This window comes from Scyliorhinus torazame, chromosome 6 (genome assembly GCF_047496885.1).
Source record: "Scyliorhinus torazame isolate Kashiwa2021f chromosome 6, sScyTor2.1, whole genome shotgun sequence".
NCBI classification, from domain to species: domain Eukaryota; kingdom Metazoa; phylum Chordata; class Chondrichthyes; order Carcharhiniformes; family Scyliorhinidae; genus Scyliorhinus; species Scyliorhinus torazame.
Window position 1 is genome coordinate 194,853,457 of NC_092712.1, and position 27,184 is coordinate 194,880,640.

At 49.4% G+C, this 27,184-nt stretch overlaps 1 protein-coding gene across 1 annotated transcript in view; it reads right to left on the reverse strand.

Moving 5' to 3' along the window:
- The window catches only part of rapgef5a (Rap guanine nucleotide exchange factor (GEF) 5a), a 370,729-nt gene extending 350,498 nt beyond the window's left edge, over positions 1-20,231 (reverse strand). Inside the window, exon 1 of the mRNA XM_072509217.1 lies at positions 19,942-20,231. Coding sequence (XP_072365318.1) covers positions 19,942-20,115 — 174 coding nt within the window. The 5' untranslated portion in view covers positions 20,116-20,231. The remainder of the gene's footprint in view (positions 1-19,941) is intronic.
- Between the last annotated feature and the right edge of the window lie 6,953 nt (positions 20,232-27,184).

A 27,184-nucleotide genomic window follows, 5' to 3' on the forward strand; every position in this document is an offset into this window, starting at 1 on the left:
CTGAATACTCATTTACAAATACTGGTTACATTATTGGTCAATACACATGCAGCCATGTCCATACATTAATAATATTTTTGAAACATGCTGAACGATTGCTGTTGTTAAAATTTTGATAGTGCATTCATGTCAATCTGAAATATCTATTAACTGCTTGGAACAAAAATAACTTCATACTTTTCAGAGCAAATGCAGTCATAATAATTCAAACTACTGTGATCGTTAGGATCATTTCCTGTGACACATGTCTTGTTCAAGGTTAGAGCAACATTCATTTGTCTGGCAGCACGGTAGCATAGTGGTTAGCACTGTTGCTTCACAGCTTCACAGGTTCGATTCCCGGCTTGGGTCACTGTCTCTGTGGAATCTGCACATTCTCCTCGTGTCTGCGTGGGTTTCCTCTGGGTGCTCCGGTTTCCTCCCTCAAGTCCCGAAAGAGGTGCTCTTCGGTAATTAAAATTTTTTTTAGAGTACCCAATTAATTTTTTCCAATTAAGGGACAATTTAACATGGCCAATTCACCTACCCTGCACATCTTTGTGTTGTGGGGTCAAAACCCACGCAAACACGGGGGAATGTGCAAACTCCACACGGACAGTGACCCAGAGCCGGGATCGAACCTGGGACCTCGGCAGCAGCACTAACCACTGCACCACCGTGCTGCCCTGCTGTTAGATAATTTGAACATTGTGAATTCTCCCTCTGTGTACCCGAACAGGTGCCGGAATGTGGTGACTAGGGGCTTTTCACAGTAACTTCATTGCAGTTTTAATGTAAGCCTACTTGTGACAATAAAGATTATTGCAAAAAAACAAGACTTAGTTGTCAGGAGCGCCTAATATTATTAATGTACATTAACATAAAACCTATTGTAGAATAGTTATAAGTATATCTCTGATTGAGTCCAAAGCACAGTGGGCAGGATTCTCCGCGTTGGACACCCGATAAAATGCCATGTTCCTGTGCCACGACAGCAACGTCAGTGCATTCTCCTCGGCACGTGCACAGTTGGCATATCATTAGCGGCCCTGATCCAGTATTCCCCAGGGCCTCCACGATACTCAGGCTCCACCAGGAGAAATTACCGACAGCGAGGTACACTTGTGGTTTCAAAAATCGGGAAACAGGCGCCGTGGCATTTGAGGGAGAGAGAAGGCGTACGAAAAGTGTCCAGCATCGCCATAGTTTTCTGACAGTTGTGCCGCTGGCCGGGGACTTCTGCCAGGGTCGGGGGGAGTAGCAGGAGACAGCCAGTAGTCGGTCTGTGAGGTCTGGGTGGACGGGCAAGGACACCATTGCCGCAGTCTGTAAGGCAGCCATGCAGCTGGGCATGCCGCTGACTGTGAACTTATTGCCACAAGTCGTACGGCTGCCCCCCCCAGGCCCCCCCCCCCAAAGGTGCCCTCTGTCCCCAGCCATCTCATCAATGGGATGGGCACGTTGTAGCGCACACAGTGCCATCTTATTTGCTGGGATGAGTGTGTGTGGGCTGTGGAATGCTGATATGCGGCTGCAGCTTGTCAGCCTCTCGAGTGCCAATCCCAACCCCGGTGAAGCCAACACTGTTTTTCATTGGAATCGCTCGAGTTCCACATGGCACCGATTCTGAACCCAGTGTTAACACTTAGTGCGGGATTCTCCGTTGCCCGATGCCGATATCGTAATCGCCAATCTGGTGGAGAATCCCTTCCAACGCCCAAATCAGGGGCAGTACCGGTTTGAAGCCGGTTTTCTATTCTCCACCCCCTCCGAAATGGCGTAATCGCATCGCGCGACCACGCCTTTGGAGCGGCGTTGGCATGTCATCGGATGGCTCTCCCCCGAAGCTCTGCCCCTAGTGGGACGGGTTCACAACTGCGTGGGGACGTGTGGTCTCAGCAGTCGGGAACCCGGAGTGGCGGCGGACTGGGTCCAGCACCACAACAGTTGGCCAGGAGCTGTGCCGCTGACCGGGGGGGGCTGCCACGAGGGCAGGTGGGGACTTGTGAGGGGTGGCCAGGGGGCAGTATTTGGCAAGTAGGGTCCGCCATGTTTAACAGCGCAACAGCTGCAGGTAGTCGCCGTGCACATGCGCAGCCACGGATCTGGCCATTCTCCAGCCGTGTTTGTCGTGGGAGCCGGGGGTTTTATCCGGCATGGCTGCTAGCTCCTCACCGGTTCCAGGATCGGTGAGGGTTCGGCACCGATTTTGGCGTCGTAAACGCCACAGTTCCCATGCCAACATCTGCACTCAGCCTCAAAATCGGAGAATCCAGCCCGAACTCTCTGAAACGGAGAATCTTGCCCAGGACTCGTCACACGTATTCGGCTTGGCAGCACAGTGGTTAGCACTGCTGCTTCTCAGCGCCAGGGTCCCAGGTTCGAATCCCGTCTTGGGTCATTGTCTGTGCGGAGTCTGCACGTTCTCTCCGTGTCTGCGTGGGTTTCCTCCGGGTGCTCCGGTTTCCTCCCACAAGCCCCGAAAGACATGCTGTTAGGTAATTTGGACATTCTGAATTCTCCCTCTGTGTACCCGAACAGGCAGCGGAATGTGGCGACTAGGGGATTTTCACAGTAACTTTATTGCAGTGTTAATGTGAGCCTACTTGTGGCAATAAAGATTATTATTATTAAAAGCAAATTACTGTGGATGCTGGAATCTGAAACCGAAGAGAAAATGCTGGAAAATCTCAGCAGGTCTGGCAGCATCTGTAGGGAGAGAAAAGAGCTAACGTTTCGAGTCCAGAAGACCCTTTGTTGGGAAATTTCACAACTCAAGCTCTCGGTCTGTTTAGCAAAATTCCAGCCCAAAGTGATCAAGAGGACATCATAAACAAAATGAAGGAATGGGCAGACATGTGGGAGAGGAAATTTGATACGGAGAAATGTGAAGTGGTACATTTTGGTAAGAAGAATGAGCAGAGAGGTGTGCAGGAATAGAGAGATTGGCAGTATTCCTCTTTTGTAACATCTGTAGCCCAACTTAGTGCCTCACTTGGGGCGTCATTCTCCGCCGGCGGGAGTCTCCATTTTGCCGGCGCCCGGGGGTTTCCCGACGGCGTGGGGGTGCCCCACAATGGGAAACCCCATTGACCGGCCGGTGTTACGGAGACTCCCGCCGGCCGGTCGGGGCAGAAATGTGGCGGGGAGGGTAGGAGAATTAGTAGTAATGAAAATTAACATGTCTAGAAACATTGTGGACCCTTTTCAATTTTGCAGTAATGGAAAGCAAGATGGGTGTTTTGTACTTTTATGAATTAAATGTTGTTTTCCTCAGAGAATCATGCAGCATAGAAGTAGGCCATTCGAACCATCAATTATGTCATTGTAATTCTTAAATGGTGAGATATTCAGAAGTGTTGATGTCCAATGGGACTGGGATGCCCTTGTTCATAAGTCATTGAAAGTTAACATGCAAGTGCAGCAAGCAGTTTGGAAGGCAAATGGTATGTTGGCCTTTACTGTACGGAAATTTGAGTACAGGAGTAAAGACATCTTGCTGCAATTGTGTAGCACTTTGGTGACACCACACCTGGGATATTATGTACAGCTTTGGTCTCCTTACCTAAGGAAGGCTATAATTGGACAGAGGAGTGCAATGACGGTTCACCAGACTGATCCCTGGTTGGCAGGATTGATTTATGACGAGACATTGAGGAGACTGGGCTGACATTTTTAGAAGAATGTTTAGAAGAATGAGAGACGATCTCTTTGAAGCATTCAAAATTTGTTCAGGGCTCAACAGGGTAGATACAGGAAGGGCGTTTCTTTCTTTTTATATTTTTTCATTCAGTTACAGGATATGGGTGTTGCTGGTTAAGCCAGCATTTATTGCCCATCCCTAGACGCCCTTCAGAAGGTGGTGGCGAGTTGCCTTCTTGAACCACCTCAGTCCTTGACATGTAGGTACACCCACTGTGCTGTTAGGGATATAGTTCCAGGATGTTGCCCCGGCGATATTGAAGGAACGACAATATATTTCTAAGTCAGGGTGTTGGGTGACTTGGAGGGGAACCTCCACGTGGTGAGATTTCCAGGTGCTGCTCTTGCCCTTGATGGTAGCGGTCATGGGTTTGGAAGGTGCAGTCTAAGGAACTTTGGTGAGTTACTTGTAGATGCTACACATGGCTGCCACTGTTCGTCGGTGGTGGAGGGTTTGAATGTTTGTGGAAGGGGGAGCAATCAAGCTTTATCCTGGATGGTGTCGAACTTCTTGAATGTTGTTGGAGCTGCACTTATCCAAGCAAGTGGAGAGTATTCCATTACACTCCTGACTTGTGCCTTGTCGATGGTGGACAGGCTTTGGAGTGGGTCAGGAGGTAAGTTACTCACTGTCGGATTTCTAGAATTTGACCTGCCCTGGTAGCCACAGTATTAATATGACTAGTCCAGTTCGGTTTCTGATCAATGGTATCCCCCAGGATGTTGATTGTTGGGATTCAGCGATGGTAATGCTGTTGAATGTCAAGCAGCGGTGGTTAGATCTTCTTTTGTAGGAGATGGTCATTGCCTGACACTTATGTGGTGCAAATATAACTTGCCATTTGTCAGCCCAAGCTTGAATATTGTCCAGGTCTTGCTGATTTTGAAAAGGACTTCTTCATTTTCTGAGGAGACGCGAATGGTGCTGAACATTGTGCAGTCATCCGCAAACATTCCCACTTCTGACCTTATGGTGGAAAGGAGGTTATTGATGAAGCAGCTGAGGATGGTTGGGCCTAGGACACTACCCTGTGCACTCTTGCAGTGGTGTTCTAGAGCTGAGATGAATGAAATGAAAATCGCTTATTGTCACAAGTAGGCTTCAAATTAAGTTATTGTGAAAAACCCCTAGTCGCCACATTCCGGCGCCTGTTCGGGGAGGCTGGTACAGGAATCGAACCATGCTGCTGGCCTGCCTTGGTCTGCTTTAAAAGCCAGCGATTTAGCATTGTGCTAAACCAGCCCCTGATTGACCTCCAACCACCGCAACCATCTTCCTTTGTGTCAGGTAAGACTCCAACCATTGGAGATTCTCATTGATCCCAGTTTAGCTCGGGCTCCTTGATGCCATACTCGGTCAAATACTGCCTTGATGTCAAGGGGAGTGACTCTCACCTCACCTCTGGCATTTAGCTCCTTTGTCCATGTTTAAACCAATATTGTAACGAGGTCAGGAGGTGAGTGACCTGGCGGAACCCAAACTGAGCATCCATGAGTAGGTTATTGCTGAGTAAGTGCTACTTGATAGTATTGTTGATAACTCCTTCCACTATTTTGCTGATGATGGTGAGTAAACTGATAGGGCGGTAATTGACTGGGTTGCATTTGTCCTCTTTCTTGTGTACAGGACACACCTGGGCAATTTTCCACATTGGCGGGTAGATGTCAGTGTTGCAGCTGTACTGGAACAGCTTGGCTAGAGGTGCGGCAAGTTCTGGAGCACAAGTTTTCAGTCCTATTACTGGAATATTGTCAGGGCCCATAGCCTTTGCAGTATCCAGTGCCATCAGCTGTTTCTTGATATCACGTGACGTGAATTGTATTGGTTGAAGACTGACATCTGTGAATCTGGGGGCCTCCAGAGGAGACTGAGAAGGATCACTCACTCGGCACTTCTGGCTGAAGATTGTTGAAAATGCCTTGTCTTTTGTACATATGTGCCGGGCTCGTCTATCATTGAGGATGGGGCTATTAGTGGAGCCTCCTACTCAAATGCATTGTTTAGTTCTGCACCCCCATTCATGGCTGGATTCAGAAAAGTGTGAGGTAATGCATTTTGGAAGGTCTAGTGCAGATGGGAAATATACAGTACATGGCATAACCCATAAGGGTATTGATAGATAGAGGGATCTGGGTGTACAGGTACCCAGGTCACTGAAAGTGGCAACGCAGGTGGAGAAGGTAGTCAAGGGGCGACAAGGTAGCACGGTGGTTAGCACTGTTGCTTCACAGTGCCAGAGACCAGGGTTCGATTCCCGGCTTGGGTCTATGTCTGTGCGGCGTCTGCACATTCTACCAGTGTCTGAATTCTCCCTCAGTGTGCCCGAACAGGTGCCAGAGTTTGACGACTCAGGGATTTTCACAGTAGCGTCATTGTAGTGTTAATGTAAGCCTACTTGTGACACTAATAAAGATTATTATTATTATTATTATTAGAAGGCACATGGCATGCTTGCCTTCATCCGCTGAGGCATTGAGTTTAAAAATTGGCAAGTCACGTTGCAGCTTTATAGAACCTTAGTTAGGCCGCACTTGGAATATAGTGCTCAATTCTGGTCGCCACAAGGGCTGCACGGTGGTGCATTGGGCGCCGAGGTCCCAGGTTCGATCCCGGCTCTGGGTCACTGTCCGTGTGGAGTTTGCACATTCTCCCCGTGTTTGCGTGGGTTTCGCCCCCACAACCCAAAGCTGTGCAGAATAGGTGGATTGGCCACGCTAAATTGCCCCTTAATTGGAAAAAATTGATTGGGTACTCTAAACTTTAAAAAAAAAAATTCTGTTCGCCTCACTACCAGAGGGATGTGGAGGCTTTGGAGAGGGTACAGAAAAGATTTACCAGGATATTGCCTGGTATGGAGGGCATTAGCTATGAGGATAGATTGGAGAATCTTGGTTTGTTCTCATTGGAACGGTGGAGGTTGAGGGGCGCCCTGATAGAAGTCTACAAGATTATGAGGGGCATGGACAAAAACTTTTTCCCAGGGCGGAAGGGTCAATTCCTAGGGGGGCATAGGTTTAAGGTACGAGGGGCAAGGTTTAAAGGAGTAAAGGAGATGCACGAGACAAGTTTTTTGCACAGAGGGTGGTGGGAGCCTGGAACTCGCTGCCGTGGGAGGTAGTGAAGCAGATACAATAGTGTCTTTTGAGGGGCGTCTTGACAAATACATGAATAGGATGGGAATCGAGGGATATGGTCCCCAGGAGGGTAGGGTTTTTTAGTTTAGACGAGCAGCATGGTTGGTACAGGCCTAGAGGGCAGAAGGGCCTGTTCCTGTGCTGTAATTTTCTTTGTTCTTTGTTCATATAGGATCCTGAGAGATCTGGGCAGGGTTGATGTACAGAGGATGTTACCTCTTGAGACTGAATCTAGAACTAGGGTTCGCTGTTTGAAAAGAAGAGAGAGGTGAAGAGAATCTCTTTTTTGGAATGTCATAAGTCTTTGCCTTCATCAACAGGTGGTAGAAACAGAGTATTTTAATGTTTTTAAGGCAGAGGTAGATAGATATTTGGTAAGTAAGGGGGCGAAAGGTTATCAGGGCTAGGTGGGAATGTGAAGCTGAGGGGACAATCAAATCAGACCTGATCATATTGAATGGTTGAGCATGCTTGTGCGGCTAAGTGGCCTACTCCTGCTCCTAATTTGTACGTTCGTATGTTCCATGTATAATACTGTCAGTTTAATAGCTGGTTGAGTAAATCTAAAGTTTTGGTACGCACACTAATATGACACAGCATCTCTACAATAGCAATCTGGCTAAGCCTGCAGCAATTCTGGAGAATCCCACATTGAAATGAAAATGAAATGAAATGAAAATCGCTTATTGTCACAAGTAGGCTTCAAATGAAGTTACTGTGAAAAGCCCCTAGTCGCCATATTCCGGCGCCTGTTCGGGGAGGCCGGTACGGGAATCGAACCGTTCTGCTGACCTGCCTTGGTCTGCTTTAAAAGCCAGCGATTTAGCCCAGTGTGCTAAACCAGTCCCCTGAGAACTAATTTTGTGTTTATTTGGGTCGCAGATTTCTGATTGGACCTCTTGGAGGATGAAGACCAGGCACATCCAACAGTTCATCTAGAATGTTGGCCCAGCCTGCTGTAGAATAATTCAACTTTCTCTGGTATGTGTAATTTGATTGAGTCATTATCAAACAGACTTCAGAGTGTTTCCCTCGCTACAACCACCCCCCTCCTCCTCCTCCCAACATCCCACCATCAGTTCCAAGCCTTTCCCAATCCCCCAGGGCCAGGATAGCTCTGGGAAAATGGGGAAGGGGAGGGGGATGGTGATGGAACAGGAAAGTGTTTGGGATGTGCATACACAGGAGATATCCCTCATAGGTAACGACTCAGCTTGCCCCGATGTAGGATCAAGCACGCTTCCAGTGAAATTCAAGGCTGTAACCTTTCACAAGGAAATCTTTCATTTTGATGTCTGTTTAAAGTGTAAAGAAAGAAGAAACCCAATCATTTCCCCTCCCCACGGATATTGCTCCAGAATGGTAAACTTCTAGATTATTTAAAGTAGTTACTCAAACCTTCCTTATCAGACACGGCCATATTGATAGACAATTGAGATTTTGTGGTAGGATAATAGCCCTTTACATACAGTAATACTGCAAAGCCTAAAAAACAATAATCAGGCCAGTCATGTAACAATAATGGAGAGTGCTACACAGAACTGGATTCCAATCAAGTACAACGTGCATATCCCATCTTGACGGTCAATTTAAGTAAAACATATTCCTAAAGATTTATTTCTAAACAGCAAAACAGAACTGCTTTTCCAATATAGAATTGGTCTTGGCCGAGTCCAACTATCCACCTTTAAAAAATAAGGAGAGAGAACAGCTAATGATTCAAACTTTGGTTCTGAAGAGTCACGCTGTACAACAAAATTCAATATTTGAATTAGAATGTTCAATGTGGCTGAACTGCAAGAGCCAAATGATGCACATGATGTGGAATGATTGAATAAGTTCTATTCAGTAATAAAGGAATACCACTTCATAATCTTAACAATGTTCTCCAAGGCCAATGTATGGCCTGTCCAGTCATTAACCAGTCTCACCAGTGGGAAGCTTACACAGGCTAGATTCCAGTCTCCAAGCATGAATGGCAATACTCTAATCCATAACTCAACCCAGATCACTCCATTTTTAATCCGTTTTAATTTCCATTATTAGACAACTTCCGAAAGCACATGCTGAGGGCTGGGTCAGAACCTTTTCATGAACACCATTAATACCATTCTTTTTCTGAGACAATAGAAAGTATGATACACTGGGGGAGAGGAACGGTAACCAACAGTTCCTGTTTTTTAATTCCCAAGGGCAGCCTTGCTACCAACAGCTCTCCATTTAGCTGGAAGCTGATAACATCTATCCAACCAATGTATGCAGCTTGGTATGAAGGGCTGATTGCACTAAAACTGAATCATGACCTCTGGAAGTCACCACATGTTCATGCTTAAACTATCAGGAATTCCTTTTCACGTAGATTTAGTGTAAGAATTGCCAATTTGAAGCCATGTGATAAAATCATTCAAAACGTATTTCCTTTGAAAGCGAATCATGTATATTTAGCAGTCATGCTCAATGAACTGCATTGAAGTGCACATTTTCTGAAGCAGAAATAGCTCATGATTTGACCTCATACAAAACCTTATCAAATTAATATTCAGTGATTTCTAATGTTACTATTTGACAAACTACAATATATAGATGAAGTCACGATAAGGGCACTTACTTATTCAAGCAATTTCAATTAACTAATCCATTTTGTAAAAGATACCTTAATTGACTATTTATAATTGTCTGCAATGTTATTAAGTCACAATAAGAACAACATGATCAATAAAAATATTTTCTGCAAAATGGATCTGTTCGTTGAAATTGCCTGTTTTATATTCAGGCTTACTTGTCAGCACTGTTTCATTGTTAAAATAAGCAAAGATCCCATAGGTTTTATACTACAACAGAATGCCAATATGGCAATATCTATATTCTACATCATGAAGATAAATAAAAATTGGGCCAGAGCAATTACTGCAGCTGCTTTTTACATTAAAAGGTTCATTAGTAGCTAAATCGTCATCCAAAGAAGAGAAACCTTTGTGCATGCTGTAAGAACAATTATTGCTATTCCTAATTTTATGGTTACATGATCAACTAATTAATAGAAAATGGTTAACTATGCTTCATGAAAGTCTCTTGTTAAATTATTTCATTTCTCAAGTTCACAAGTGAAAATTAAACAATATGAAATGCCCATTGGTTCAATTTGTTGTTCTATTAATATATTGTGGACGCGATTCCGCGGACTTGAGTGAAAGTCCGCTGAATGGCACTCTGCCGGTTTTTTTGGCCTCCAGGAGATTCTCTCCACTGAGGCTGCGCTCAGAGGTCACCGACCGCCCAGGGGTCTCCAATGGCCTGGGAGACCACCCCCGGTGCCATTGCGCCTCGTCCACATTTGTGTGGACCAGCACTAAATGGCGCCCTGACGAGGTCTCTCAGGCACGGCGGTTGAGTCCCAAGTGCTGGGTGAATCTGGCAAATGCCACACGGCTCATTTAAACATGCGGATCTGGATCCAGATCACGACATCTCGTAAGATTCCGTTGAATCCAGCGAAACATTTCTAGCTTTGCTAATCCCGTGAGAAGCCTGTCGCAAGATTCAACGGCCTCTTCCCGACACCAAGTCAGGCGCGATGAGGCCACTGAATCGCCTCTTACATTTCAAATTAATTTCACATGGGCTCTTTATTACCTCCATCACTGAAGATGGGTGAAATAAATGTTTATGGCCCTGTTTGTTAGTCTATTTGTTTATTTGTAAACAATAAAACTCAAAAAAATAATGGATGGGTTTCGACAAAATCTGATACACAAATACAGTATGGCCCAAAAAAACTGATAATTTTGGCAAAGTGTGGGCCTGGATTTGGATTGTGGAATTTTTTTAAGTATCCATTAGATTGGGAGCGAGGGCAAATTTATATTTTTGTAAGACTGTTGTGGGTTGCTTTATTGTTTCCTGAAACTCCCTCCCTAACAGCACTGTAGGTATACCTTACCACATGGACTGCAACGGTTCAAGAAGACAGCTCACCATTACCTTCTCAAGGGCAATTAGGGATGGGCATCAAATGCTGGCCCATCCAGCGAAGCCTACATCCTATAAAAATGAATTTTTAAAAAATTCTGCCACTGTTGCTGTTTTAGCCTGTTTGTTAATCTGTTCACCTGTTTGCCTGTAAACAGTATATCTTGAAACATGGATTTCACCAAAACCTGGTACACAGATAGGGTATGGTACAAGGAAGTGATGCTTAATTTTTGACAATGAGTCAGTTCCAGATCCTGGATTTTTTTAAGGATTGGGCGAATTTTTTAAAAAAAGAATGTTACAAGTTGTTTAATTTAGAATGTTGTTGATTATTTTAGAATGTTGTGAATTATCTCAGTTGCTGTGGTGCAACTTGTCATGGTATTCAAAATGTGTGCAGAGTTTTCAAAGCAAATTGTTCGATGTGGATTGGCCTAAAGCTTCCTCAATGTGATAGATGCTCTTAATAAAAATATTTACTTAGACCATAAGATCATTGTTGTAGGAATAGAAAAAGACCATTGTCCCCTCGAGTCTGCTCAATAATTCAATGAGATCATGACTGATCTGATATAATCCTCAACTCCACTTTCTCACCTGATCCCTATAATCCTTGATTCCCTTACTGATTAAAATTCTGTCTATCTCAGCCTTGAACATACTTAATGACAGCCTCGACAGCTCTGTGTGGTAAGGAATTCTACAGATTCACTACCCTCTGAGAGATGAAATTTCTCCTCATCTCCATCTTAAATGGGCAATCCCTTTCTCTGAGATTGCACCCTCTGGTCCTAGACTCTTCCACAAGGGGAAACAATCTCTCAGTATCTATCCTCTCTGGCTCCCTAAGAATCCTACATGTCTCAATATCGCCACCTCTGATTATTTTAAACGCCAATGAGTACAGGCCCAATCTACTTGAGTAGAGGGGCTGGTTTAGCACAGTGGGCTAAACAGCTGTCTTGTAATGCAGAACAATGCCAGCAGCGCGGGTTCAATTCCCGTACTAGCCTACCCGAACAGGCGCCGGAATGTGGCGACTAGGGGCTTTTCACAGTAACTTCATTGAAGCCTACTTGTCACAATAAGCAATTATTGTTATTATTATTACTTAAACTCTCCTCATAAGAAAATCTCTCCATACCCGGGATCAATCTCGTGAACCTTTTCTGGACTGCCTCTAATGTCAGTATATCTTAGATAATGGACCCAAAACTGTTCAGAGTACTCCAGATGTGGTCTAACAAATGTTTTGTCTAGCTTTAGCAAGTATTCCCTATTTTTATACTGCATTCCTTTTAAAATAAAGGCCAACATTCAATTTGCCCTCCAGATTACCTGCTGAAATTACATGCTAAAGATTTGCGATGGCGGCTCAATGACCCCCAAATCCCTCGGTTCTGCAGTTTGCTACAGTCTTTTGCCCATTCATCCAACTTGTCTATATCCCTCTGTAGACTCTTTGTGTCTTCCTCATCACTTTCCTCTCCACCTATTTTTGTGGCAACTTTGTAGTTTCAATGCATCGACCAGGCTGAGGGGAGCCTCCAGAAAGAGTTGCATAATTGTAATAATGTTAAGTTAACACAGTGTGAGGGATGTATGCACCCTACTGAATGTCATCTTCATTTGCTAGGTATTAAATCAAAGCAAATAGTTTGATACTGATGTGCCATCAATTAACACAAGACGAGTAGTGAACAAAACTGTGGCTTTAATAAGCTAAACAGAAAGCCGCTTGGCCACTGATCCCGAACAGGGGCAGGGCCGGAGGTCAGCCACATTTATACCGAGCCCGAGGGGAGGCGGAGCCATCAGGCAGTGGTTTACCACAATAGTACAGTAACAGTTTACCACAATACATATAATACACTAACAGTGGTTTACCACAGATACCATGAACATTTCACTGTAATGCTACGAATTTGAAATGCGAGCATTATTTTAATAATTATAAAATCATTTTTAAAATTAATATACCTATGTTTATGATTTTTTTTGTTATCGCAGTCAAAAGTGCCAGTGATGTGTGATGCACGATCAATTACTGCAAAGACGAGGTTAAAGATAACTGAAGGCTTTAATAGACTAGAACTGTTCCCCAGCAGCTCAGGAACAGAATGAGGGCTGCTGGGACGGCACTGACTCTTATACCCTGCCTATAAGGGCGGAGCTACATACTATACAGCCAATGGTAAACCCCCAGGTTTAACCAATGGACTTCAGCCTCTCGGGTGCTGCAGTACCTAATAATACCACATTCACCCCCTGTTAAAAAAGAGTCTGGTGGGGGTGGTGGCCAGTGGCTACAACTGTATTCAACATGGTATGATCAGATATGGAGGTACCATGATACCTCCTTACAGTGTTTAGAGGATATTTACAGTCATGGCAGATAGATACAGTCAGTGTTTATTATTTACAGTTACAGATCGGTTAAGATGAAGCAATCAGTCGGTCGGGTGCCCTGGTCGTCCTCTGGGATCGTCTGGGCCTCGGTGGTGATTCCGGTGGGGGTCCAGGCACCTGCAACTCCGGGAGCATGGCTTCGGCCTCCATGGCAGCTTCGTCACCCCTAGACAGGCTTGGTGGGGAAAACGGTTGACCTGGGAGGGGGCGCTTGTAGGGGGCGTCGATGGGTGGGAGGGCCCAGGCAGGAGCGGCGGGAGGACTGACCCTCCTATGAGGTGCTGCGGAAGGGGGGTGGGGGTTGGGGTGCACGTGGGGTTCCGGCGGGCGCCAGGTCCTGTAGGGAGACCGTATCTTGTTGGCCGTCAGGGAACGCCACAAAGGCGTACTGGGGTTAGCGTGCAGCAGATGGACCCTCTCGACCAACGGGTCCGACTTGTGCGCCCGCACGTGTTTTCGGAGCAGGATGGGTTCGGGTGTCGCTAGCCAGGTCGGCAGCGTGTTTCCGGAGGAGGACTTCCTGGGGAAGACAAGGAGACGTTCACGAGGTGTCTGTTTGGTGGTTGTTGACCGGATGGCGTGGAGGGCCTCCGGGAGGACTTCGTGCCAGCAGGAGGCTGGGAGGTTCCTGGACCGTAGGGCCAGTAGGACGGTCTTCCAGACTGTTCCGTTTTCCCTATCTAGCTGCCCGTTTCCCCGGGGGTTGTAACTGGTCGTCCTGCTTGAGGCGATGCCCTTGCTGAGCAGGAATTGACGCAGTTCGTCGCTCATAAAGGAGGACCCCCAATCACTGTGTATGTAAGCGGGGAAACCGAACAGTGCAAAGATACCATGGAGCACCTTGATGACGGTGGTTGTGGTCATGTCTGGGGAGGGGGTGGCGAAGGGGAACCGGGGGTGCTCATCAATCACGTTCAGGAACCGGGGGTGCTCATCAATCACGTTCAGGAAATACGTGTTGCGGTCGGTGGAGGGGAGGGGGCCTTTGAAGTCCATGCTGAGGCGTTCAAAGGGACGGGAAGCCTTTATCAGGTGCGCCCTCTCTGGCCGGTAGAAGTGCGGTTTGCACTCCGTGCAGATTTGGCAGTCCCTGGTAGCTTTCCTGACCTGCTCGATGGAGTAGGGTAGGTTGCGGGTCTTAACAAAGTGGAAAAAGCGAGTGACCCCGGGGTGGCAGAGGTCCTCGTGGAGGTCTCGGAGGCGGTCCACTTGTGCGGTGGCACATATGCTGTGGGACAGGGCATCAGGAGGCTCGTTTGGCTTCCCGGGACGATACAAGATCTCGTAGTTGTAGGTGGAGAGTTCGATCCTCCACCGCAAGATCTTGTCGTTTTTTATCTTGCCCCGCTCTGCATTATCGAACATGAACGCCACCGACCGTTGGTCAGTGAGGAGAGTGAATCTCCTGCCGGCCAGGTAATGCCTCCAATGTCGCACAGCTTCTACTCTGGCTTGGGCCTCCTTTTTGACTGAGGAGTGGGGGATTTTGGAAGCATGGAGGGTACTGGAGAAGAAGGCCACTGGTCTGCCCGCTTGGTTGAGGGTGGCCGCCAGAGCTACGTCGGACGCATCGCTCTCGACCTGGAAGGGGAGGGACTTGTCGATGGCGTGCATCGTGGCCTTTGCAATGTCTGCTTTGATGTGGCTGAAAGCCTGGCGGGCCTCCATCGACAGGGGGAAGGTTGTGGACTGGATTAGGGATCGGGCTTTGTCTGCGTAGTTGGGGACCCACTGGGCGTAGTAACTAAAAAACCCGAGGCAACGCTTTAGGGCCTTGGGGCAGTGAGGGAGGGGGAACTCCATGAGGGGGCGCATGCGTTCAGGGTCGGGGCCTATAACTCTATTTCACACTACGTAGCCGAGAATGACTAGACGGTCGGTGCTAAATACGCATTTATCCTTATTGTACGTTAAGTTAAGGATTTGCGCGGTCTGGAGGAATCTTCGGAGATTGGTGTCGTGGTCCTGCTGGTCATGGCCGCAGATGGTGACATTATCGAGATACGGAAACGTTGCGCGCAAGCCATACCGGTCAACCATTCGGTCCATCTCGCGTTGGAAGACCGAGACCCCGTTGGTGACACCAAAAGGAACCCTTAAAAAATGATAGAGCCGCCCATCTGCCTCGAAGGCAGTGTATTTGCGGTCGCTCGTGCGGAGGGGTAGCTGGTGGTAGGCGGACTTGAGATCCACTGTGGAGAAGACCTTATAATGCGCGATCCTGTTTACCAGGTCGGATATGCGGGGCAGAGGGTACGCGTCCAGCTGCGTAAACCTGTTGATGGTCTGACTGTAGTCAATGACAATCCTATGTTTCTCCCCGGTCTTTACCACCACTATTTGGGCTCTCCAGGGACTGTTGCTAGCTTCAAAGACCCCTTCCCTTACTAGCCTTTGGACCTCCGACCTAATGAAGGTCTGGTCCTGGGCACTGTACCGTCTGCGCCTGGTGGCGATGGGTTTGCAATTCGGGGTGAGGTTCGCAAACAGGGACGGTGGGTCGACCTTAAGGGTCGCGAGGCTGCAGACAGTAAGGGGGGGTATAGGGCCGCCGAATTTGAAGGTCAGGCTTTGCAGGTTACACTGGAAGTCAAACCCCAGGAGTGTAGCCGCGCAGAGGTGCGGAAGGACATAAAGGCGGAAATTGTTGAATTTCCTTCCTTGGACTGTGAGGTTTGCTAGGCAGAACCCCTTTATCTCCACTGAGTGGGAACCAGAGGATGATTTACAGGGTGGCTAAAAAGTGAACAGCGCCTTACCGTGTCGGGATTGTATAAAGCTCTCCGTGCTCCCAGAGTCGATCAGGCAGGACGTCTCGTGGCCGTTGATGAAGACCGTCGTCGTTGCTGTTGAGAGTGTTCGATGTCGAGTTTGGTCCAGAGTCACCGAGGCCAGGCGCAGTAGCTGTGAATTTTGATAGGGCAGTGTATAGTCGGCCGGGCTGGGGTCCTGATGCCCCATCCAAGATGACGTCTCCCATGGGTCGCACATGGTGGTCGGAGATGGACAAAATGGCGGCGCCAATCCATCCAGCGCGGTGTCCGGGAACAAGATGGCGGCGCCCGTGGGCCACAAGTGGCCCTAGGATACGGGGGTGGCGGTGACTGCTGGCCACCTGGGGCCCAAGGGGAAATTCGCTGTGGCAGCCGGAGTCGCCGCTGGAGACTGCGGCCACCGTTCATGCCTGACAGACCCCCACCAAATGGCCCTTCTTGCAGCACCCTTTGCAGGTGGATGTGCAGGCCGGGCAGTGCTGGCGGGGGTGCTTTTCTTGCCCGCAGAAGAAACAGCGGGGCCCATCGGAGATGGCGGGCCGCCTTACAGCGCAGGCCTGCGGGGACAGGGGGAAGGTCTGTGGGGCAGCTGCTGCGGGATTCCACGCTGCCCAGGGGGCCGCTGCGTGGTCGGGCATGTAGGATTGTGCGTTTCTGGAGGCAACGTCCATGGACACTGCCAGGGCCCGTGCCTCCCTATGTCCCAGGGTGTCTTTCTCTAAAAGACGCTGGCGGATCTCTGAGGAGCCCATACCTGCTACGAAGGCATCCCGGATTAGGAGTTCCGTGTGGTCGCTCGCCGAAACTTGCGGGCAGCCACAGCTTCTGCCCAGCACCAGTAGCGCGCGGTAGAACTCCTCCAACGATTCCCCGGGGCTTTGTCATCTCGTTGCAAGCAGGTGACATGCATAGACCTGGTTTACTGGGCAGATATAATGTCCTTTTAAAAGTTCGATTGCTGCATCAAAGTCTTTCGCCTCCTCGATGAGGGTGTCGATCCCAGGGCTTACCCTTGAGTGCAGGAGATGCAGTTTCTGCTCCCCCGTGGGTGTGCCTCCAGCTGTCTTCAGGTAGCCTTTGAAACACGCCAGCCAGTGTTTGAAAATCGCAGCTGAGTTTGCCGCGTGGGGACTGAGTTGCAGACACTCCGGCTTGATTCGGAGAACAATCTTCTCTGCTTAAGTGAAGTCTATTAAATTGATGCACGATCAATTACTGCAAAGGCAAGATTAAAGCATAACTGAAGGCTTTAATAGACTAGAACTGTTCCCCAGCAGCTCAGGTACAGAATGAGGGCTGCTGGGACGGCACTGACTCTTATACCCTGCCTATAAGGGCGGAGCTACATACTATACAGCCAATGGTAAACCCCCAGGTTTAACCAATGGACCTCAGCCTCTCGGGTGCTGCAATACCTGATAATACCACAATGTGGAATATATAGGTTTTCTGCTGCTGACATTAACAACTAAGCACTCCTCTGCCCCCAGTCAGGGATAACACAGGTAAATGTCATATTGCTCATTGATCATTGAAGTTTAAAACGGGAGACTCCAAGAGCAACTGGACAGGACAGCAGAGGATTGCAAGATGTGGAGAAATGCCCTTGGGCAGATCACCAATACTACTACCAAAGTGGCTCAGGCATTGTGATTCTTGATATGTTACCAGACATTTTCGACATTGTGTCATCCTGAACACACTTGAGAACAGGAAAAGCTGTGGCACACATTGCATGGTGCACTTTTCTCACTCCTTAAACAGAACAAGACACCAAGTGTCAAAATGAACTTTAATATGTTGCTTGCCACTCACAAATAAACCGGTCACATGGAAGTTGGGCACAGATCACTTAACCCTGAGCATTTTGTTCCTCACTCCAACTTGCTTCCACAAATGAGATTACGAATTAGTACAGCCGAAAACTTTGCCATCCTATCAGTTTGTGCTGGTTTCAAATCAATGTCCCCAAGGTTGAAGGTACAATCACACTTAGCCACCTGGGGCGGGATTCTCTGACCCCCCGCCAGGTCGGAGAATCGCCGGGGGCTGGCGTGAATCCCGCCCCCGCCGGTTGCCGAATTCTCCGGCACCGGATATTCGGCGGGGGTGGGAATCACGCCGCGCCGGTTGGCGGGCCCCCCCCGCGATTCTCCGGCCCGCGATGGGCTGAAGTCCCCCTGCTGGAATGCCTGTCCCGCCGGCGAGAATCAAACCACCTCTCTTACCGGCGGGACAAGGCAGCGTGGGCGGGCTCCGTGATCCTGGGGGGGCGCGCGGGGCGATCTGGCCCCGGGGGGTGCCTACACGGTGGCCTGGCCCGCGATCGGGGCCCACCGATCCGCGGGCGGGCCTGTGCCGTGCGGGCACTCTTTTCCTTCCACCTTCGCGATGGTCTCCACTATGGCGAAGGCGGAAGAGACCCCCTCCACTGCGCATGCGCGGGGATGCCGTGAGCGGCCGCTGACGCTCCCGCGCATGCGCCGCACGGCAAAGTCAGTTTCGCGCCAGCTGGCGGGGCATCAAAGGCCTTTCCCGCCAGCTGGCGGGGCGGAAATCAGTCCGGCGCGGGCCTAGCCCTTCAAGGTTAGGGCTCGGCCCCTCAAGATGTGGAAGATTCCGCACCTTTGGGGTGGCGCGATACCGGACTGATTCGCGCCGTTTTTGGCGCCGGTCAGCGGACATCGCGCCGATTGCGGAGAATCCCGCCCCTGATTCCCCACATCACCAGAATTTTAAGAAATAAAAGTGGAACAAGGAAAATAGTTTGCCTACAATATTCTTTGACCAGTCACATATCATTGGAATATTGCATTTATTTATTTATGAAGTGTTTGCAATAAGATGTGTATAACACATTGTTACAGTATTTGAATTTTTTTTTGTGTGCAACAAAATCATAAACACTAGTAAAAAGAAAATAGTTGTTATTTGGCAGCAAATGGAAATCGAAGCAAACGTTCCACTCAGGCAACCTCTGGGATTACTTAAAAAAAACACCTTGACCAGATACTAAAGACATTTTAATATACTAAACTCAAACTGATCGTTCAGATGATATATGTGTACAAAATTATGAAGGAAACAGTTAGAAAAGGGTGCAGCACGGTGGCACAGTGGTTAGTTCTGCTGCCTCACAACACCAGGGACCGGGTTTAGTTCCAGCCTTACGTCACTGTCTGTGTTTGCACTTTCTCCCTATGTCTGCGTGGGCTTCCTCCAGGTGCTCCGGTTTCCTCCCACAGTTCAAAGATGTGCAGGTTAGGTGGGGTTACAGGGATGGAGCAGAGGAGTGGGTCTAGGTCGGGTGCTCTTTCAGAGGTTTGGTGCAGACTCGACGGGCCGAATGGCCTCCTTCAGCACTATAGGAATTCTATGCTTGAGCCCCCTTCAATTTTATTATCAGAACTCCTTTGAACTCCTTTTTATTTCAAATTTAGCTCTCTATTCTGTCCCGGACGAGTTTTCGCTAAAATATTTCACCCATAATTACTTAGCTACCAGTCCCATTATGCAATATGTGAAACTACAAATATTGTTTTTAGCAATGAATAAGATTTTAAATGACTGGTCCGTAGATATGTTATGGTTCAAATTAATAAATTAATCAAACTCTCCTGACGGGTTCAAACTGATGTGACCAGATCATAAATTTGTTGGAGTTTGTCTCAAAACATTTCAGTAAGGCATTGAAGACTAAAACTAAAAAAAGCTTGTGATTCACCTCAGCTTGTATTTAACATATGTTCCACCAGCAGTCGCACACAATCTACTTGCAAATATTTGATACCTGTTCTAGTTATATCTGTTTAATATTAAGCTGTTCAACATAATGCTTCCTCTTGCACCTTCCAGAATGTATATCAAATGACTATCAAATCATGTAAAGAGCTGCACAGAACATCTTCTCACAACTATGAAGCAAATCTTCCCCAAATTATCCTAATACAGAATAAATTGTAGAATTTACCACATCGGCCTGCTTCTTCTTGAGGTTCAATCCATTTTTCAAAAGTGCAGGTATATCTTTTATCTTCTGTTTCAATTGTCCTTGTCCCTTTGCGTTTCTGCTCCATTTTAAAGCAGCTAAAAGACCTACATCTGGGACACAGAAACTGCCACAAACCTCAGCTGGTTGAGCCATTCTCTCACAAGCTGTCACAGATATTCATTTTTGCTCTACTGCAATATACTTCGGTTTGTAGCTCAGACTTTTGCAATTTGTTTGATAAGCTGCAGTTTGACTCACTCCACCCAGCCATTTGCCTTCTGCTATGCATATAATCTGCATTCTGCATTGTATATCGCGTACTGAATGAGGTCACCTACAGGTGCAGGATGTCCCATTATGCAATATTTCCTCCTTTCCCATTGTAAGCCTCCAGTGTACTGAGAAAGCGGGCATCTGTCTCAATTTTTGTTCCGTACAAATGTGAAAATTCATACTTAATTCTTTTTTTTTTAACTGAAATTCTAAATATTAAAACAGATATATTCCTGTTGCCACTTGACAAGCACAAATTCATTTCTATCGCACAACACTATAGGTGCAATGCACTTTGATCTGTAAGTTCTATTAACTCTAGTAACCACAGTAACTACGCAGTAACTACGTTCCATGTGTCTGATTTTTCATCTTGCTTTATTTAAGTTATCTGATTATCATTACTCCATGCAAATAATTAAACCAGCAAAGTGTTAAAAATAATGAATTAATAATCAGAAATTTTAACTTCTGCAGCTAAGAAGTGATAAATCATCATTTACGCTTCTACTTTTAGAGATTTAAAAACCTCTGTGCTAACAACAACATGCATTCATGTAGCACCTCAGCAGGTCACTTGCTGTTTGTTCCTTACCTGCGCCGCACTTCTAAGTGACTGTTCTATTAGTTAGTGACAAGCAACATATTAATGTTCATTTTGCCACTTGGTCTTTTATACTTTTCTCACTCTTTGAACCATAGGACAGGCAATGTGTGCTGCAACTTTACTCTATCATTCACAATCACATTTAGGTGGCAGGTCCTCTACACAGTTTTCCACATCTCCCAGTCCTTTGCTTTCCTGCCTAGTTGCTGTAGGAGCTTGCTATTTTCAACTTCAATGGTCAATGAGCAATATGACGAGGGAAAAGAATACGTGGGGTGGTTTCCTGTTGCCTTCCCCATGTGTGTTTAATGGAAATATACATCCTCTTCCCAAAAGATCCTTCACCTGTAAGCAGTGGGACTGGGCGATCCCATCGTTGGCCAATGGTGTGCCACCCCTGCCACCACAAATCAGGCCGCACGGCTTGGGGGGGGGGGGGGAGGGGGGGGGGGCAGACCCTGGCCATATATCTTGAGGTTCCTGCTCTTCTGACATCACCACTGAAAATGTGCTAGTTCTGCCATCAGCCATGGCTCATAACCCTGAGCATGGACCGTTACCAGAACCTGGGGTGACTTGCAGAATGAGAGGGATGAACATGCCCTGAGGTCACAAATGACGTTGTTACCCTACCACTTTAGTATACATATTTACTATAAGGTATAGGCCTGTTCAATACATTACATTATTTTTTCCATAGAGGTTTTAGCTGTGTATCAATCTAAATTATGTGGTATGACTGTGACTTAAGTCACACAAATTCTGGCAATTCGCACAAAGCTATATCCAGGACATATTCTCATGGCAATTCAGCTTCATACTGGCCACAACATTAGAGCAACCAGTGTAAAGCCAACTTTACAAAGTTTCCAGGTGTTTGGTTGGACCTTACAGTAATGTTTCAAACTTAATTTTTAAACCATTCAATACTGGCAAGGAAACCAACTATCCTGCCAACTTTTCGCTGACATTGAACTGAGGCAGGAGATTCGACTTCCGGCGGCGGAGGGGAGTGGTCGCGCGTAGAGGAGCTCCGGAGGGGGGGAACAGAGTCGCGTCCCGTTCCCCCCACGAAGAATGTGCGCCCGGGTGCGCGAGCTTGGCTGACTGGGTCCCCGCACAGCGGGAGAGAAAGGAGAGGAACGACCCGGATTCCGAGGCGGAGCGGGGCCGGAGACCCGGGTGCTCGGGAACAAAGCGAGCGGCAGGAGAAGCACGAGGGCAGAGCCCCCCCGGGGAGAAGTGGAGGAGGCCGCAAGGGACCGGAGCGGTAAGCTGCGGCCCGGGGGGGGAGGAAAGGTACGCAGGAGGAGCCGGGGGCTGGAGACCAGGAAGAGACCGGAGAGAGTCCCCCCCCCCCGAACGGAGGCGGCACAGCAGAACGCGGGCGGCAGCGGGGCACGGGACAACAACGGGGGGCAGCGAGGAGCGGCGGCCTGAGCCAAAGCGGGATCTGAGCCAGCAACAAGGCCCGACCCCCCCCCCCCCCGGCGGCAACCACCACGAGGCAGGCAGCGGCGGGACAAAGGGGGACTCCGGGCCTGACCAGGAGCCTTTCTCTCTCTTTCTCAGGTTCCAGGGTGAGCGAGGAGGAGAAAAAAGAAAATGAGAACTCCCTCTTTTGGGGGGGGGGAAGGAAAAAAAACAAAAGAAAAGAAAGACTTAGAAAAAGAAAACTGTTGAAGGGACAGGACACTCCCTCTCACCTTCCACGCTTCTCAAAAAAGAAAACCAAACTTACCTGAAAAGAGTCTCTACAGAAGGGAGGGGGGAGAGAAAAAGAGTTGGGGGGGGGGGGGTGGGGGAGGAAAAGAGGGCAAAAAAAAAAAAGAGGGGGAAAAGGGGGAAAAAAAAAATGCCAGAAGGGAGCCAATTGGCGCACAAAGCAGCGGAATGGAAGCCTCGCCGCAACTAAAAGAACTGGGCAGACAGAAGCATTTTCCCCCTGGGCCAGAGGGGAACTGGAAGGCAGCCTTTGACGAGGCGCTGAGGGAACACCAGCAAAAAAGCAAGGCAGGGACCAAAGCAGACAGAGGCCGCAGTACAGACAGCAATGGCCAAGGCCTTGGCGGAGGTGCAGCTCGCCCTGGGCAGAGCAGAGAAGAAACTGGAAGCCCAGGAGGAGAAACTGGAAATCCAAAAGGCGACCACATTAAGGAGCTGGAGAGGGCTGCGACTGACATGAGTGACCGGATCACGGCCCTGGAGAAAGACATGGTGAGACTGGGCACAACGCAGGGAAGCCTGAAGGGCAGTGTGGACAACCAGGAAAAACTGCTCAAGAAGACAAAACGTCAGGATAGTGGGCCTACCAGAGGGGATCGAGGGTAGAAGCCCCACGGCATCCGTGGCCGAGATGCTGGACAGCTTAGTGGGGAGGGAACCTTTCCCCAACCCACCAGAAATGGACAGAGCACACCGGTCGCTGCGCCCGAAGCCCAAGGCAGGAGACCACCAGAGGGCAGTTATAGCTAAACTGCACCGGTACCAAGACAGGGAAACAATCCTGCGCTGGGCCAGGAAAAACAGAACCTGCAAATGGGAAAGACACTTCATTAGAGTTTACGAGGACATTGGGGCAGACCTCGCCAGGAGACGGGCCGAGTTCAATAGAGCAAAAGCAGCTCTTCACAGGAACAATGTGTGCTTTGGTATGCTGTACCCAGCGAAACTCTGGGTCACATACCAAGAAAGAGAGTATTTCTTTACAGCCCCCGCCGACGCAAACAAATTTATCGAAGAGCATGGGCCGGAAAACCAACAGCGAGGGTAGAAACACGCGGCCCCTGGTAAGGGGCAACAACACGCCGATGGGGAGGGGGGGGGGTGGTGAGGCAATGCCAGGCCCCGCCGCCCCCACCCCCAACATGGCAAGCGCACCCTGAACAAAAAGCAAACCGCTACCCAACGAACCGACATAGGTGGGAAACCAGGCCCCAGCACAAGGGTATGAGAGTAGCGGAGAAGGGAGAGCAAACAGGGTAGGGCGGGGGAAGAGTGGGTGAAAAAACGCAGAGGCTGGGCTGGGGAGAAGCAAGACAGTAACTCCTGAGAGGGGGGTCGCCGCACTAGCAAGAAAGCCAACACCGGGGACACGCAAAAAAGCAGGGCCGCAGCGCGCCCCCAACAAAGGGGACGGCGCCAGACAGTGGGTGGGACCACTCAACAGAGGCGGGAGGGCAAACGGGGACAGGAGCAGGGGAAAGAGGGACAAAGGAGGGATATACGGGAGAGGGGGAGAAAGGGGGAGGAAAGGGAGGGATTGGGGGGGGCACAAGGGGGAGGAGGAACACAGAGACGGAGGGACAAACAAGGCTAGAAAAGGAACAGCAATAGGGCTACAGAGTGCCGCAATCAAGGGCTTGGAACAAGGAATCGCTGCAAGCATCCACCCAGTACTGCCTCTGGGCGAAGGGAAACCCCAAAGTGATAGGGGCTACCCACGTGGCGGCCGCACAGCGGGCGACCATGGCGGGGGCCCACTGGACGGAGGGAAGCCCTGGAGCGCAGGGGCCCGACCGCATGGAGAGAGCAGTGACAGCGACCATCCTGGACGGCCCCCGAACAAGGGGGAACCCAGGAGGGCAGAGGCACGTCCACCAGGTGAATATGGTTAATCCCACAGGAGCGAGGGGACAGAAGTCCCCCACCAGGATAGTCACCTGGAACGTAGGGGGATTCGACGGCCCAGTGAAAAGATCCAGAGTCCTCAGCCACCTAAGAAATACAAGGGTTGACATAATCTTCCTTCAAGAGACGCACCTGAGAGAGCAGGACCGATTGCGGGTAAGAAAGGTCTGGGAGGGACAGACCTACCATTCCTGTTACGGGACGAGGGCCAGGGGGGTGGCAATACTGGTCAGCAAATGGACGATGTTTAGGGTGACAAAGACGGTTACGGGCCCAGGGGGACGGTACATCATGGTTAGCGGGACCCTGGATGGGACACCGGTAGTACTAGTTAACGTGTACTCGCCCAACTAGGACAACCCGAGCTTCACCAAGAAGGCCATGGCAGAAATCCCTGACATAGCAACGCACCGACTAATCATGGGGAGGGGGGGGCTTCAACTGTGTACAGGATTCAACAACTGACAGATCGAACCCCAAGACGGGGGAAACCGCAAACATGGCAAAGGAACTCAGTCACTTTTGGAACAGATGGGAGCGGTGGACCCCTGGAGGTTCATCCACCCAGGGGAGAAGGAGTTCTCCTTCTTCTCCGCAGTACACAACGTATACACCAGAATTTACTTCTTTGTGGTGGGGAAAACGGTGCTTCTGGGGATAGACAAAGTGGAATACTCTGCAATTGTGATATCAGACCTTGCTCCACACTACATGCATGTGAGGCTGGAAATGGGGAGGGCCCAACGCCCCACATGGAGGTTGAACGTTGCCCTACTAGCTGACAAGGCCTTCAACGAAAAGATATCACGGGCCATAGCAGAGTACACAGAGAACAACCAGAATGGGGAGGTCTCGCCCTCCACGTTCTGGGAAGCGCTAAAGGCTGTACTAAGAGGGGAAATCATCGCTTTCAAAGCACGAAGAGATAGAGAGGAAAGGGCGGCTAGGCAGCAGCTGGTCGACTCCATACTGGAGGTAGACCGTAAATACTCCGAGGCCCCGACCGTAGAGCTCCTGGCGGAGAGGAAAGAGTTACAAAGGAACTTTGATCTGCTCTCCACCAGGAAAGCAGTGCTTCAACTCCGCCAAGCACGTGGGACCCTATACGAACACGAAGAAAAAGCCAGCCACCTGCTGGTACACCTGCTGAGAAAGCAGGCAGCCACCAGAGAAATTGCACAAATCAGGGATACTAGAGGCGCATTACAAACAGAGCCAGAAAAGATCAACAAGGCATTCAGGGCCTTTTACCCAGGGCTGTACATCTCAGAGCCCCCAACGGGGGAGGCCAGGATGAAATGGTTCCTTGATGGACTGGACATACCAGTCGTGGGGGAGTGCCACAAATGGGGCCTGGAAGCACCACTAGCACTGGGAGAGATCATGGACAGCATAAGCTCCATGCAGGCGGGGAAGGCACCGGGACCGGATGGATTCCCGGCGGACTTCTACAAAACATTTGCGACAGCACTGGCCCCGAACCTGTGGGAGATGTTCACAGACTCGCTGGCCAAGGGCACACTGACACCTGATGCACGATCAATTGCACAAAGACTAAAGTTGGGTACAACTGTGGCTTTATTACAGTCAGATGCGTGGCCTCCTGCTGCAGCTGGCGAAATGGCAGGGCACTGGAGGTCATACATATTTATACAGTTCTCCATGGTCGGAGCCAGCCGGCAGGAGCTACCGGCGAACCTGTAGTGCAGGTCCTACCTTACATCTCCTATTACAGTGGTTCACCACATTCACCCCCTGTTAAAATGAGTCCGGCGGGGGTGACATGAAACTATATACAATTAGTGCAATTATGTACAGTGGGAGAGAAAGAAAAGTCCATGTTGACGGTCCGGAGTCCGTCAAAGGTTCAGCCGGTCCGGTGCTTTGGTGCTTCGTTGGGAGCGGCGTAACAGTGGCGGCGAAGCCGGTTCTGGCGGTGGTGAAGGTGGCACCGATGGCGATGGTGGTGGGGCTGTGCTGGCCAGTCATCGGGGAACTCCGAGAGCGTGCAGAAGTCCTCTTTGTCCTCTTGTGCGGAAAAGGGGAGGGGGGGTGGTCTGGTGGGGTCAATATTGGCGGCGCAGTGGGAGGTGGGGGGGGGGGCATTGGTGGGGGTGTGTGTTGGGGTGGAACCTGACGGTGCCAGGTCCCTGAGTGAGACTGTATCTTGGCGGCCGTCGGGGATCTCAACGTAGGCATATTGAGGGTTGGCGTGGAGCAGATGAACCCTGTCCACCAAGGGGTCCGCCTTGTGGAGTCGGACGTGCCTACGGAGAAGGACCGGTTCTGGAGCAGCGAGTCAAGTCGGCAGCGACACCCCAGATGTGGACTTCCTGGGGAAGGTAAAAACACGTTCAGTGACCGGATGGAGTGCAGAGCGTCAGGGAGGACTTCCTGCCAGCGAGAGGCTGGGAGGTTCCTGGACCGTCGGGCCAGCTGGACGGCCCTCCAAACCGTCGACCCCATGCCCCAGGGGAATCTGGAGTACTCATCGACCACACTGAGAATGTATGTGTTACGGTCAGTGGAGGGGAGGGGCCCTTTGAAATGCACGCTGAGGCATTCAAAGGGGTGGGAAGCCTTCACCAGGCTCGCACGGTCCGGCCGTCCCTGGTGACTATCCTTACTTCCTCGACGGAGTAGGGCAGATTGCAAGCTTTGACCAGATGGTACAATCGAGTGACCCGCGGGTGACAAAGGCTGTTGTGTAGG